General features: G+C 39.1%; 2 protein-coding genes across 3 annotated transcripts; both read left to right on the forward strand.

The window, feature by feature from the left end:
* Window positions 1-766: 766 nt before the first annotated feature.
* On the forward strand, window positions 767-1711 carry LOC127689939 (olfactory receptor 4D5). Its single transcript, XM_052189509.1, has one exon. The coding sequence runs from the start codon at window positions 767-769 to the stop codon at window positions 1709-1711; it is 945 nt and encodes a 314-aa protein (XP_052045469.1).
* Window positions 1712-7387: 5676 nt separating this feature from the next.
* On the forward strand, window positions 7388-12823 carry LOC127689940 (olfactory receptor 145-like). Of its 2 annotated transcripts, XM_052189511.1 has the most exons (2): window positions 7388-7404; window positions 11902-12823. In XM_052189511.1, the coding sequence occupies exons 1-2, from the start codon at window positions 7388-7390 to the stop codon at window positions 12821-12823; spliced, it is 939 nt and encodes a 312-aa protein (XP_052045471.1). The 2 variants fall into 2 exon arrangements, with proteins under 2 accessions (XP_052045471.1, XP_052045470.1); XM_052189510.1 differs by lacking the exon at window positions 7388-7404 and having other exon boundaries at window positions 11876-12823.
* Window positions 12824-14661: the final 1838 nt, after the last annotated feature.

Raw genomic sequence — 14661 nt, forward strand, 5'->3', positions numbered from 1 at the left:
TCCCTCTCAAATCCCAAGCTACATCAATTGCAAGATAAAAAGGAAGAGTTATACATTTTAAATATAATCAAAAAGAAAAATATCACATTAAAAGAGGAACACTAAAATCAGGAAGTGGTTTCCTAGTTCTGAGGCCAGGTGTCCAAATCCAAAGTAGATACATAGAAGGCAACCAAATGTTTATCTCTGGCCATGGTGACAACTTTAGTTTTTTGTTGTTTGTGAATGCAAATGATAGTTATGTCATCTTATGGGCATTGCTTGGCATGTAAGAATTTATCAGGTTTTCTAAATCAAAGCCTTATTATTTTCACCTCTATGAAGCCAGACATTGCTAGTGCTGTTCTGAATTTTGGCCCCTTGGAGTTTGGATAGAGATATAGAGTGATCATGTGCTTAGTGTTCTATTGAACCAATTATAATATTATGTTTAAAACATTTAAACATATATTGATTGATGATTGATTGATTGTGTATGAGTGTGAGCACCCATGTTCCACTTGTGTGGCGATCAGAGGACAATGTTCAGAAGTCTTCTCACCCTACACCCACTCTGTGGATTTTGGGAATTGAACTCAAGTCATCGTGATTGCGGGGAAGGATCTTTATCTGCTGAGTCATCTATTTATGACATTCTTACTTTAAATAAAATAGTAGACATTTGCCCAGAATGTACAGAGATAATTATTTCAGAGGAATTTGCAGTGCCTTTAATGAGTATGCCCATGTTCCTTGGCAGGCTCACTTACCAGGTCATACCAGGCAGATGAATCCAGCAAACCATTCCCAGGTGGCAACGTTTGTCCTCCTGGGACTTTCTCAGGTATGGGAGCTTCGATTCCTATTCTTCACTGTCTTCTCAGCAGTGTACCTTTTGACTGTCACTGGCAATCTTCTTATTGTGGCCATAGTGACCTCTGACCCACGCTTGCACACAACCATGTATTTCCTCTTAGGCAACCTTTCATTTTTGGACTTCTGCTATTCTTCCATCACTGCCCCCAGGATGCTGGCTGACTTGCTCTCAAACAGCCCCACCATTTCCTTTGGTGCCTGCCTGACTCAACTGTTCTTTTTCCACTTCATCGGAGGCATCAAGATATTCCTTCTGACTGTCATGGCATATGACCGTTACATTGCCATTTCTCAGCCCCTACGCTACACGCTAATTATGAATCAGACAGTCTGTGGGCTCTTCATGGCAGCCTCATGGGTGGGTGGTTTTATCCACTCCATCGTACAGGTTGGACTGACTATCCATCTGCCATTTTGTGGTCCCGACAAACTGGACAACTTTTATTGTGATGTTCCGCAGCTGATCAAATTGGCCTGCACGGATACCTTTGTCTTAGAGCTTCTGATGGTGTCTAACAATGGTTTGGTCACTCTCATGTGTTTTCTGGTGCTGCTGGGCTCCTACACAGCCCTCCTTGTGATGCTCCGAAGTCACTCAAAGGAGGGTCGCAGCAAGGCCCTGTCTACCTGTGCCTCTCACATTACTGTGGTGACTATAATTTTTGTGCCTTGTATTTACATCTATGCAAGACCTTTTAGGACATTCCCCATGGACAAGGCAGTTTCTGTGCTATACACAATGGTCACCCCTATGCTGAATCCTGCTATTTATACCCTGAGAAATAAAGAAGTGATTGCAGCTATAAAGAAGCTGTGGAGGAGGCAAAAGGATTTTCTTGGTCCCTCAGATCACTGACTCCTTAGCAGAAGCCAGAATTTGAAGAACTAAAAAAATGATCCAGAAAATACACAAAGTAGATGAAACATCATGCCCATCGAAATTGGTTTTATTTTTTGCCTTAAAAATGGTTTTTAATCACAGTTAATTTCTGATGTCTAGAACAGGGGTAGAATATTCTAGAACTGTGAGGTACCTTCTAGAAAAACAGTAGCAACTGTTTTATAGTTTAAGGAGGACATTCCAGGATAAGGGTGATGTCGAGTACACTAAGATGTTTCAGTTTACACTGCAATATACCCACAAGCAAGGGAGCTGGTGATCCTTTCCTGATATTTCTTAAATACAAGTCAGAAATATTTTTTCAATTTCTTGGAGGAAGATGGGGGTCTAGTGATTAAAATAAATGTGCAAAATCTTATCTCTACTTATGGGGCCAGTCTGACTACCAACGAAGAGAGAAAATTGCCTCAGAAAAGTTAGTTTCATCCTCATAGTTCCTTAAGGTCATAGTTGTCACTGTTAATATATCTGTGGGGTTAGTGCAACCAGGAGAATGGGCCTGGAGCAAGAGTGAGGTTGGGAGATGTGTCCGAACCCTGAGTGAGAATCTCATCTTGAGACCAGCAGGAGTAAGGATCTCTCCCTCCCTGTTCTGGGCCTGCATGCCTCACACTTTTCTGTGCGACCCCCACCTCAGCTGTTGAGGTAGTTACATAGCCTGGAGCCCAAATTACAGGTTTAACTTCCTCTTTCCCGGCAAGTGTCCTGGAGGTGTCTATCTAGCAAATACCTGGAATTCCTACTTATTCAAATGAAGTGTTCCCAGCACTTTGCTATCAAACAATAAATTACATTCACCCTGAACACCTTTACTTGTTCCCCAAGGTTTATATAGTCCTTATCACCCCTGAATAAAGAGAGCTGTTTCACTGAAAACCATCTTGGAGAAGGCACATTTCTCCCCAGCACTCAAGACAACAGAGTTCCTGTGGACCCACCCTGCCTAGACAACCTTCATCCCTTTCATTCCAGCTTGGTGAGCAACAGTGCCTAAATACCCCAAAGGCAGGGGCAGAACTGGCTTGCCAGTATCTTCTTTGCTGTCACCACCACCATCACCATCATTATCACCATCATCATCATTGTCACCATCAGCATCATTATCATTATCAGCATCAGCATTTTGTCATTGTCAACATCATTGCTTTTGCTGAGAGCTCAGTGTCAGGCATTGAATATAATGAATTGCCACATTATTTTAATTATGTATTACCATCAGTTTTTTAAAGAACATGTACCAATTGCAGATTTAAGACATGAAATAATTTGTTTAAGCACTCACAGCTTATTGCTGGAATTGAACATAGGTCTATTTATCTAAAACTTCTTTTTGTGTCTATATATCAGTATTTCTGGAAAAAAACAGTTGTGGCATTTGACAATGGAGTAGGTAAATGTTGTTTGGAGAATGAGGTAGATTGGAGGGTGATTCATGAGCTGAACACATGGAAATAGGGAGTTGGGGGAGGAAGTTAGGAGAATTGAGGAGGAATTAATTTTAGGGGACTAATATCCAGAACACTGGTGTGGTGGTTTGTGTGAAATGACCTTCATAGACTCAAATGTTTGATGGAAATATTGGGGAAGGATTAATTGGTATGGCCTTTTAGAGGTGAACTTTGAGGTTTCAAAAGCCCATGCTGTCTTAGTTAGGTTTTTATTGCTATAAAGAGACACCGTGACCAAGATAACATTTAATTGGAGCTGGCTTGCAGTGTCAGAGGTTCAGTCCATTATCATCATGGCAGGAAGCATGACAGTCCAGGAAAACATGATACTGGAGGAGATGAGAGTTCTACATTTTGATCCATCTTCAACCAGGAGGGGACTGTCTCCCAGGAAGCTAGGAGGAGTATAGCAAAGCCCACCCCCGATGTGACACAGTTCCTCCAACAAGGCCACACCTCCTAACAGTGCCACTCCTTGGGCTGAGCATATTCAAACCACCACTCATGGCATGCTGTTAGAGGGCTTTCTGAATCATACTTTTAATCATATGTAAGCGCTCATCTACTGCTCCAACATCATGCCTGTCTGCTTGCTTTCATGGTCCCTGCCATGATGATCATGAACTATCTGGAACTGTAAGCCCCCCATTAAATGCTTTTTTTTATAAGTTGCCTTGGGCATAGTATTTAGTCAGAGCAATAGAAAAGTAATTCTTATCTTCCCTACATGTCCTGAACACTTTAGTCTTTCAAATTCAGCTGTCTGCCAGGCTATCCGGAGCGGAGATGACCCACTACAATGATGCATCATTCTCTGGTTCTTGAGAAGAGAGGAGTACAAGGAGATTCATAAGTATTAGTGACAGCTCTGCTTCAACTTCAGGGTATTTGGATTTTCTTTGCTATGCTATCCTGACTTACTCAGGCCCAGACACTGACATGTGAAAGACAAGAACAGATGGTTCTATTTCTAAACCAGCTATGAACTTTTTCCTTGGAAAAGATCACTAAGGTATTACAATGAGTCATAATCATTATCCCAAATCCCTTCAAATCCTACAAGGTTCTCTAAACACATCTCTCCCCCAACCCTTCTTTTTGTATTTGCTGTGTAAACCATTGAGTCCTATCAGTGTCACCATCATGTATATGAATGTGATTATCCACTTGGACATAGTACAATGAAATCTCATGACATTAGTTTTAAGACAAAGCCTTCAAACCTCCAATGTTTCCAAATCAGCCCTCTAAATTCTAAGATTGTGTTGTGTGTACACTTGGCTTATACTGTCACCTTGACATAATGATTGCAAGACTTAGATTGGTAACCTGTCATTCTCAGCCAGACAATAAATATCTGAAATAGAAAGCAAAATGAATGCTTATATTGAGGAGACTGTTTACACATTCTCATTTATTGTTCTCAGAATATTTATCCCATGAACTACAAAATAATTCCTGTAATACTCCTCCATTGCTGGTGGGTTTGCAAGTTGGTACAACCACTCTGGAAATCAGTATGGCGGTTCCTCAGAAAACTAGGCTTGATACTACCAGAGGACCCCCGCATATATCCAGAGGATTCCCCAGCATGTAATAAGGATACATGCTCCATTAAGTTCATAGCAGCCCTATTTATGATAGCCAGAAGGTGGAAAGAACGCAATGCCCCTCAACAGAGGAACGGATACAGAAAATGTGGTATATTTATACTATGGAATACTACACAGCTATTAAAAACAATGAATTCATGAAATTCTTAGGCAATTGGCTGGAACTGGAGAATGTCATCCTGAGTGAGGTGACCCAATCACAAAAGAGCACACATGGTATGCAATTCACTGATAAATGGATATTAGCCTAGAAGCTCAGAATACCCAAGAAACAATTCACATATCAAATGATGCCCAAGAAGAAGGAAGACGAAGCCCCCTCCCTGGTCCTGGAAAAGCTCAGTGCAGCAGAGTAGGGGAATACCAGGACAGGGGAAGCAGGAAGGGGTGGATGGGGGAACAGTGGGAGGGAAGAGGGCTTATGGGACTTTCTGGGAGGGGGGATTTAGGAAATGGGAAATCATTTGAAATGTAAATAAAGAATATATCAGAAAAAAGAGTATATATTGTTATTTAAAATATGCTTCTGGACCAGTAAGATGTATGAATTAGTAAAGGAATGTTCCACTGAGTCTGATGACCAAAACTCCACATTGAGGACGTACATGGTGTGGAGAGAAAATTGATTGCTTTCTGTTGTTCTTTGGACTCCATGTGTGCCATGATACAAGATTTTTTTCCTCTAGATATATAAATACAAACATTAAAAATGAAAGAAATTCCTATAGACTATAAAATTAATGTATTTGAGTAGACTGGGACTGTTTTTCACCTAATACAGCTCTGAACTTGACATAAGATTTATGAGGCTGGGGAATGAACAGATTTATAACCTTAGAAATTGTAAGATTTTACAATTTCTTGGCAGAATGATATATAATTTGTGACAGTTTTCCTTCAGAGAAACAAACAAATATCTACTTTCCTTAAAGAGGGAACTAATGATCGACTAAAGTAATGATACCATTGATGTCTAACTTATGTTGCACTCAGTAGATTACTTACAGAAGTGTGGACACCTCAAAGGCATATGCATTACAATAACCTCCTCAAACGTGAGTGGTGACTGATCTTGATAGGTTGAATTGTTGCAACAGTTTTCATTGCTATCTAAAGGTTGGGAGGAATGGGAGGAATTTAAGTTTCAGGGACTTTCTGAGACTTGTGAGTTGTTCGCTTTAAAGTCTTAATATACCTTCAGAGATTCCAAGCTTCTCTTCAAAAGGACACCTTGTATGACTTTTCTGTTGAAATCTTTATTTTCCTTACCAAACCCCAAATGCAGAGAAGAAAAGGAGGGAGGTAATAGGAGAATGGATGGAGAGAAGAATGTTTATGGGACATATGGGGAGGGGGGATCCGGGAAGGGGGAAATCATACGGAATGTAAACAAAGAATATAGAAAATAAAAATATTAATAAAAAAAGATTCTCACCTAGCTTGGACTTCTGTGGACTCTACTAAATAAACATATTAGTCAAGACTATGAATTTAGTGTTCACACTACTTCTCTTATAGAAGCATACTGATGACTAATACTAATTGTCAACGTGAGAGAATCTAGAATCACCAAAGAGAAGAAAAAGTGGACATGTCTATGAGGGATGCAATAGATTAGGTTACCTGAGGCCAGAAATCCCGCTGCACATGAGAATATCACTACTCTGTGGGCTGTGGGGATACAAATTGGAAAGGAAGAAGTCAAATTATTACTATTTGCAGATGACATGATAGTCTACACAAGTGACCTGAAAACCTCCACCAGAGAGCTCCTACAGCTGATAAACAACTTCAGCAAAGTGGCTGGTTATAAAATCAACTCAAGCAAATCAGTTGCCTTCCTATACTCAAAGGATAAGCAGGCTGAGAAAGAAGTTAGGGAAACGACACCCTTCAAAATAGCCACAAACAATTTAAAGTATCTTGGTGTGACTAATCAAACAAGTGAAAGATCTATATGACAAGAACTTCAGGTCTCTGACGAAGGAAATCGAAGAAGACCTCAGAAAATGGAAACATCTGCCATGCTCGTGGATTGGCAGGATTAATATAGTTAAAATGGCCATCTTGCCAAAAGCGATCTACAGATTCAATGCAATCCCCATCAAAATCCCAACTCAGTTCTTCACAGAGTTAGAAAAAGCATTTCTCAAATTCATCTGAGAAATTCATAACAAGAAACCCAGGATAGCTAAAACTATTCTCAACAACAAAAGAAATTCTGGGGGAATCAGTATCCCTGACTTCAAGCAATAATGTTAAAAACTGCATGGTATTGGCACAGTGACAGACAAATGGACCAATGGAATAGAATTGAAGATCCAGAAATGAATCCACACACCTATAGTCACTTGATCTTCGACAAAGGAGCCAAAGACATCCAGTGGAAAAAAGATAGCCTTTTCAACAAATGGTGCTGGATCAATTGGAGGTCAGTATGCAGAAAAATGTGAATTGATCCATTCTTATCTCCATGTACTAAACTTCACTCCAAGTGGATCAAGGACCTCCATGTAAAACCAGACACACTGAAACTAATAGAAAAGAAACTGGGGAAGACCCTTGAGGACATGGGCACAGGGGAAAAGTTCCTGAACAGATCACCAATAGCTTATGCTTTAAGATCAAGAATTGACAAATGGGACCTCATAAAATTACAAAGTTTCTGTAAGGCAAAGGCCACTGTTAAAAGGGCAAAACGGCAGCCATCAAATTGGGAAAGGATATTCACCAACCCCACATCTGATAGAGGGCTAATATCCAATATATACAAAGAACTCAAGAAGTTAGACCCCAGGGAACCAAATAACCCTATTAAAAATGGGGTACAGATCTTAACAAAGAATTTTCACCTGAAGAAATTCAGATGGCCGAGAGGCACCTTAAGAAGTGCTCAACATCATTAGTCATTAGGGAAATGCAGATCAAAACAACCCTGAGATTTCACCTTACACCAGTCAGAATAGCTAAGGTCAAAACCTCAGGAGACAGCATGTGTTGGCGAGGATGTGGAGAAAAAGGAACCCTCCTCCACTGCTAGTGGGGCTGTAAAATGGTACAACCACTGTGGAAATCAGTCTGGAGGTTCCTCAGAAAACTGGACATGACACTTCCAGAGGACCCTGCTATACCTTTCCTGGGCATATACCCAAAGGATTCCCTGGCATGCAATAAAGACACATGCTCCATTATGTTCATAGCAGCCTTATTTATAATAGCCAGAAGCTGGAAAGAACCCAGATGCCCCTCAAAGGAGGAATGGATTCAGAAAATGTGGTATATTTACACAATGGAATACTACTCAGTAATTAGAAACAATGAATTCACAAAATTTTTAGGCAAATGGTTTGATCTGGAAAATATCATCCTAAGTGAGGTAACCCAATCACAAAAGAATACACATGGAATGCAATCTCTGATAAGTGGATATTAATTAACCCAGAAGCCCTGGATACCCAAGGCACAAATTGCATAGCAAATGACTCCCATGAAGAAATATGGAGAGAGTCCTGATCCTGGAAAGGATTGATCTAGCATTGGAGGGGAATATAAGGACAGAGAAAAAGGAGGGAGGTGATTGGAGAAGGGATGGAGAGAAGAAGGTTTATGGGACATATGGGGAGGGGGATCCTGGAAAGGGGAAATCATTTGGAATGTAAACAAAGAATATAGAAAATAAAAATATTAAAAAAAAGGACTAAGTAAACTGAACACCAGCCTTCATCACTCTCTGCTTCCTGCTGCTATGACTTCTCAACCATGATGAACTATATTCCCTCAAAGTAAACTTAAATAAACCATTCTCTGCTAAGTTGCTTCTTTTTAGGGATTTGTGTACACAATCAAGAAAAAAATAATTAGTAAACCACAAGAAATAGAAGATGGCTCAAAAAAGATTGCTCAATATGATATTTGATCATGTTTACATCCAAACTTAGAAGGAATGACTTTATGAGACAGTATTTTATCTCAGGACAAAAATGGAGTATGGATGTGACAGGAGAGTAATATCATTATTGTCTGTTTACAAAAGGGTTCCATGTTGAGAAAATGATTCTTCAGGTAAAGGTGCTTGTTACTAGGCCTGATGACAAGTTCAATCTCCTATGGGGAAATGAGAGAAACAACTTCTGGAAGTCGTCCCTTGAACTTCAAGCATGAAGTGTGGCACACCTATGTCCCCCACCATATATAAATGCAATATGAATAATGTAAATTGAATTATTTCTTTCTGTTTTATCTTTTTATTCCTACTTTAATTAATCCATCTGAATGTGTTAGAAGTGTTAAGGAAAATTGTAATGTCTCCTGGTTACCTGAGTTGCTACTCTGTAGAGATGAGGTATTCCACAGTTTTTGCCCAAATTGAAAGAATGTATGGAAGTCTGTAAAGCATACACTCATCCCAATTCTTTTCTGGAATTTGAGTATTTTACTAATTAAGATAACTTACTAGCTGTTTACTGGTGTTATAGAGTGTCTCCTTAGCTCCCCCACCCCGAATCCAAAGGTATCTTTGCTGTTTATTTCAGTAAGACATACATACAAATATTATGTGCCACACCAATACCAAAAACACTAACATCTAAAACACACATCAGACATTATGCCAAATACTAGTATGAGCATATTGATAATTTAGGCAGCTGTAAATTTGAATAAAAGTGACAACAATACTAGAGAGAACACCCTCATTCCTTTTAGAATGACTGATTCTAGAGAACGTATAGACATGAATCATTTTATGGGAATTTTGGAATAAAACTTATAAAAATGAATACAGCGAAGAGAGAGAATCACTTTTTTAGTATCCTGCTTTCCCCAATGCTTGGTTTCAGGTGCTCCCATGTGAGGAAGTCACAAGCAAATTGAGCTTCTTGCTCTGCTGTCTTCTAGGGAGGATCCCTTTGATCTTATTCCAATCAGATCACTGCCAGAGATCTACAGGACCATTGTCCTGTAGCAGCTAGGGATAAGGAGAGAAAGCTGAGGCTCACAGAAGCCAGAGAATGGAACTCAGCATGGGGACACAATCTTGCTAACTGGTTTATGGATACCATAAAGGCTCCACCTATGTACCTTGTCCATGCTTTCTTCGAACTAGCCAGTGAGCATCCTTGTGATTTATGTCCCATCTCCATGTCCTCTTAGAGTCACACACGTATGTATGGCTGTGCAAAGCCTACACATACACGATCATTTAGATGGCACCCGTTTTAGCAGTGTGTGACTATTTTGGTTTGGGAGAAGATCTACACCCTTGACAGCTTCAGCAAATTGCCCCCAAGGAACACAAACAGCACAAAGTAGAAAGAAGTTATGCAATCCTAAGAGTTCACATTCACAGAGTAGCTTATATCTTGCATACTATTTATGTAACTTTTCTGAATAACTGTATATATATTAATGGAGAGCATATTGATGGCAAGGGAGGAATGGGGTCAGAAGCAACAAAGGCATTGAAACATGAGGTACTGTTGTGGTTATGAAAATGTTCGGTGACTTGAATAAGCATTGATAATCTGTTTTAAAATAAATATTTAGTAATAGTCACTTGCATAAAATTAATGTTTTAATTTATTTTTAAAACCACAATTTATTGTTTAAAATCATAGTTATATGATTTGGTTATGTTTTACATAGTTTTTGTTTATATGTAGTTTATATATAGTCATATACAGTTTATGTAAAATATACTTGTCAAATTTAAGGGCATTTATTGCAAATTAGTCAGCACTGAAAACACACACATATAAATAACATTATACAGATCTAGCAGCTTATGTGTATGTGTATGTGGGGGTGTGTGTATGTGTATGTGTATATGTATATGTATATTCATGCAATAAAATTAATGAAAGAAGATGCATGAATTTGAAGGAGAGTGGGGAAAGATATATGGGAGTACTTGGAGGGAGGAAAGGGAAAGAATAAATATAATTATATTAACATCTCAAAAAAATCCAGAAAAATTTCTTTTGGAAAACAAAGAAAATCTACCCTGCTAAACACATTTTTCTTTTTCTTCATTTTAACTATAAACCTTAAATTTCCACTAACTTATAACATTGGTAAATTAAAAAAAAAGGAGTCAGGGATGAACAAATATATTGCCAATAAACTTAAAAAATATTTTATAGTACTGCAAAGATTTTTATAGGAGAAGATACTGAAGATAAGGTCAACTTCACTTTTATGACTTGTGATGTGCCTAAATACTCGTGCCATCCTAGTAAGCCATTGTCATTACTGACTAGGCTGTACATGCAGGGTACTGAATTTTGTTTAACTTTAAAGCCTGATGTTCAGAGAAAACCCTAGGGAAGCATAAACCTTCCAAGTTTTAATCAGGTCCCAAGGATTATCCAACTCATTGAGGCCCTTGGGTCATATTATCAAGTGGCTCTTTTGATACTAGTAGGTGCTACTAACTAATTTAGGTTTGGAGGAGATATTCTGGGCAAAGTCATCCTAGAAATCACCATCTATGGCTCAGTTTCTTAGTGCTTGGAGGAGTGAAGGCTGATGTAGGAAAAAGAAGAATTGAACAGGTCTGTCTTCCCCCCTCCATGTTTATTCCTTAAAATCAGTTGAAGTTATTTGCACTGTATGAAAATAGGGCAGAAGAGTTAACTTTTTCCTTTCTTGGTGGGGATGTAAAATGGTGAGTGTTCAACTGTATGTAAGATGTTCTGCTATTAGAAACCTCATCTCAGGGATTCAGGGGGCCTTTCATGGACTAGATCTCCTGTCCTCTGAGACCTCTACTGAACCGAGGAGGGAGGTAGTCTGTCAAGGCAGAAATGGAGCAGAGAAAGTAGAAGAGAGAGATTCTGCAGAGCAAGAGAGTGGCCATCAGCATGTTGAATAAAATGTCTTTTGTGTTTTCATATCCACGCTTATACATACTCTCATTGATGAAAAATTTAGACAAATATAAGGGCTAAAAAGGTAGAACTAGCATTCATCTCTCCATTCTGGTTCTCAGTCCCATTATTTGGATTTGCTTGTGATGGCTGGGATATTATCTCACTTCTATTCTTCCCTTTCTCACAGCTATGACCCAAGGAGTGGTCTCAGAAAGCAATTCTTCAGTGACAGAGTTTATCCTTCTGGGCTTGACACAGCAGCCAGAGCTCCAGCTGCCTCTCTTCTTCCTCTTCCTGGGAATCTATGTGGTCTCCATGGTGGGGAACCTGGGCTTGATTGTTCTGATTGCTTTGAATCCTCACCTGCACACACCCATGTACTACTTCCTTTTCAACCTTTCCTTCACAGATCTCTGCTATTCTTCTGTCATAACCCCCAAAATGCTGGTGGGTTTTGTGAAGCAGAACATCATCTCTCATGCTGAGTGCATGACTCAGCTCTTTTTCTTTGCCTTCTTCGTTATTGATGAATGTTGTATTTTGACAGCAATGGCCTATGACAGATATGCTGCTATCTGTAAGCCTCTGCTTTATAAAATCATCATGTCCCATCAGGTCTGCTTTGTGCTGATGCTGGGTGGGTACACAATAGGGTTTGTGGGTGCCATGGCCCACACAGTATGTATGCTGAGACTCACCTTCTGTGATGGCAACATCATCAATCATTACATGTGTGACATACTTCCTCTCCTGAAGCTCTCCTGCACAAGCACCGCTCTCAATGAGCTGGTGGTTTTCATTGTGGTGGGTGTCAGTATATTAGTTCCCAGTCTCACCGTCTTTATTTCTTATACCTTGATCCTCTCCAATATCCTCTGTATCCATTCTACAAAGGGCAGGTCCAAGGCCCTCAGCACCTGCAGCTCCCACATGATTGCTGTTTCTCTGTTTTTTGGATCATCATCATTCATATACTTTAAGTCTTCTCCTGTTGGGTCAGTGGATAAAGATAAGATATCCACAGTGTTTTACACTGTGGTGGTTCCCATGATGAATCCCTTCATCTACAGTTTGAGGAACAAAGATGTTAAAATTGCACTGAGGAAGACATTGAAGAAAAATTGTTCACTTAAGTAGAAGACGTATTGATCTGCATGATGAATCCTTCTATGGGCACATACATGATACATAAAGGATGGAGAGAAGAATCCATCATTGCAATAAAATGCAAATGATTAAATGACAAAGAAAATGAAATTACAGAAATGATTTCTTAAGTACACATAAGGCAAGTAACAGAGAGGTTATTTTCTAGGTTATTTGCAGAGATTACATGATTTTAAAGAGAAAAAAAAAAAAACCCAAAACAGGGTGGTAATAATTCCAGAAAAGGCAAGATGATCTAATTTTTAAGTTGAACTTTTCTAGAATTCCTGTGTAGCTGTCATGGGAAAACTGACTGTCCATCAACCACTTACATATTCATTAAATAAATTTCAATTAAGCACTGGAGATTTTGTTTAGGGCAATTTTCTGGGTTTGAAAAGGGCAGAAGCATGTGGCATGATCCTCTCATTTTGGTTTCTGGCCTCTTCTTGCTTCATTCTTAAGGGAGGCTAAAGATTATCCTCTGATTCTAGTTACTAGGAGCAGGGATCCTGATAACATCCAGAGAGGCCAGGCTAAAGCTGCTTGGGGTTTTATATCTTGGATAAGAGGATACAGACATGAGTGTTGAGGCCAAACTATGTCTTCATTGTGAAGAACTTGAACTATAATTGTTCATCCATTATTTGTAGAGGAATAGTGATTCCCTCTAATTCATTCACACTCTTCATTCCCTCCTTCATGATTGTTTTATTCTTTCTTTGTCTCAGAATTTTAAATAGTGCAAATGATGTATTTATTAACCAAGAAATGCAAGTTGAACATTTACCTTGTACTTGGATGATTTTAAAAATAAAAATGATATGGTGAAGAAGGCACTAATTATCTGCGGTCTCCAAAGTCTTATTGCTTACAATAAGGTAGAGACAGGGTAAGATTCAGGTGAGCAAGAAAATCCAGCAGATGAAGAACAATTAGACAAAGATATATCTGAATATAGAGAAGGAATGCTGTGGTGATTCTTTCATAATAGAGACAATACAGAAATTAACTATGTGTTCACTTTCTGTTGCTGGTCAGGACAGGCTGTGCTGAGGATGGGATGTACAATCTAAGTTTGCTGGCAGGCCAGTCAGTAGAGCTTTCCAAGAAGACTGAAGAACTGGACATACCATCAGATGCAGGAACAATTTTGGTGCTTTTGAGTCATGAGAAATAGGTGATTGTGACTCTGGTATGGTAGATGAGAGATAAACATAGAAGTATATGATGTGGAGAAAAATAATCAGGGGACACAGTTCATACATTTGGGTATTGAAGGGGAAAACAGTAGTTTGCTTATTTTCATTTATTTATGGTAGTGCTAATGACTGAGCTGAAAGGTTTTCAAGTACTAGGCAATGTCCTACTACATCCTGAGACCGTAATAAACATAGTAAAAATCCAGGTGCTACTAGTTACTCGGAGGGCTTAAATCTTTGCTTTTATTTTTTGGTTCAAGATAATCTATTCCTCACGTTCCTTGAACCACTGAACTTAAGCAGTCCTGGTATATGAACTTTCTAAATATCCGGGATTACATCTTCCTCTCCTGTTTTAAAATTCTGCCTGTGTTTATGGATATTTCAGTATCAGTTTGCTGTTAAAGCCATGAGACAGCATACTGTAAGGAACATAGAATTGCCATGACCCTCAGGAAGGGTGATGTTTCCTTTGCTGATTCTGCATTTATAAGAGAAGATGAGTGAAAGACACATCACCTAAAACAGGCCCAGCAGACAGGTGGAAATATCATTAATCCTATGCTTTTGCTTTTTCTATACTTGGAGAGACATCTGGATCGGGACCCAAGCAGTCTAGTTTTGAGT

This window comes from Apodemus sylvaticus, chromosome 7, assembly GCF_947179515.1.
Source record: "Apodemus sylvaticus chromosome 7, mApoSyl1.1, whole genome shotgun sequence".
Taxonomy (NCBI): domain Eukaryota; kingdom Metazoa; phylum Chordata; class Mammalia; order Rodentia; family Muridae; genus Apodemus; species Apodemus sylvaticus.

Coding starts and splice junctions, on each gene's coding strand:
- LOC127689940 (XM_052189510.1), top strand. CDS start 11,876: ATGACCCAAGGAGTGGTCTCAGAAAGCAATTCTTCAGTGACAGAGTTT.
- LOC127689939 (XM_052189509.1), top strand. CDS start 767: ATGAATCCAGCAAACCATTCCCAGGTGGCAACGTTTGTCCTCCTGGGA.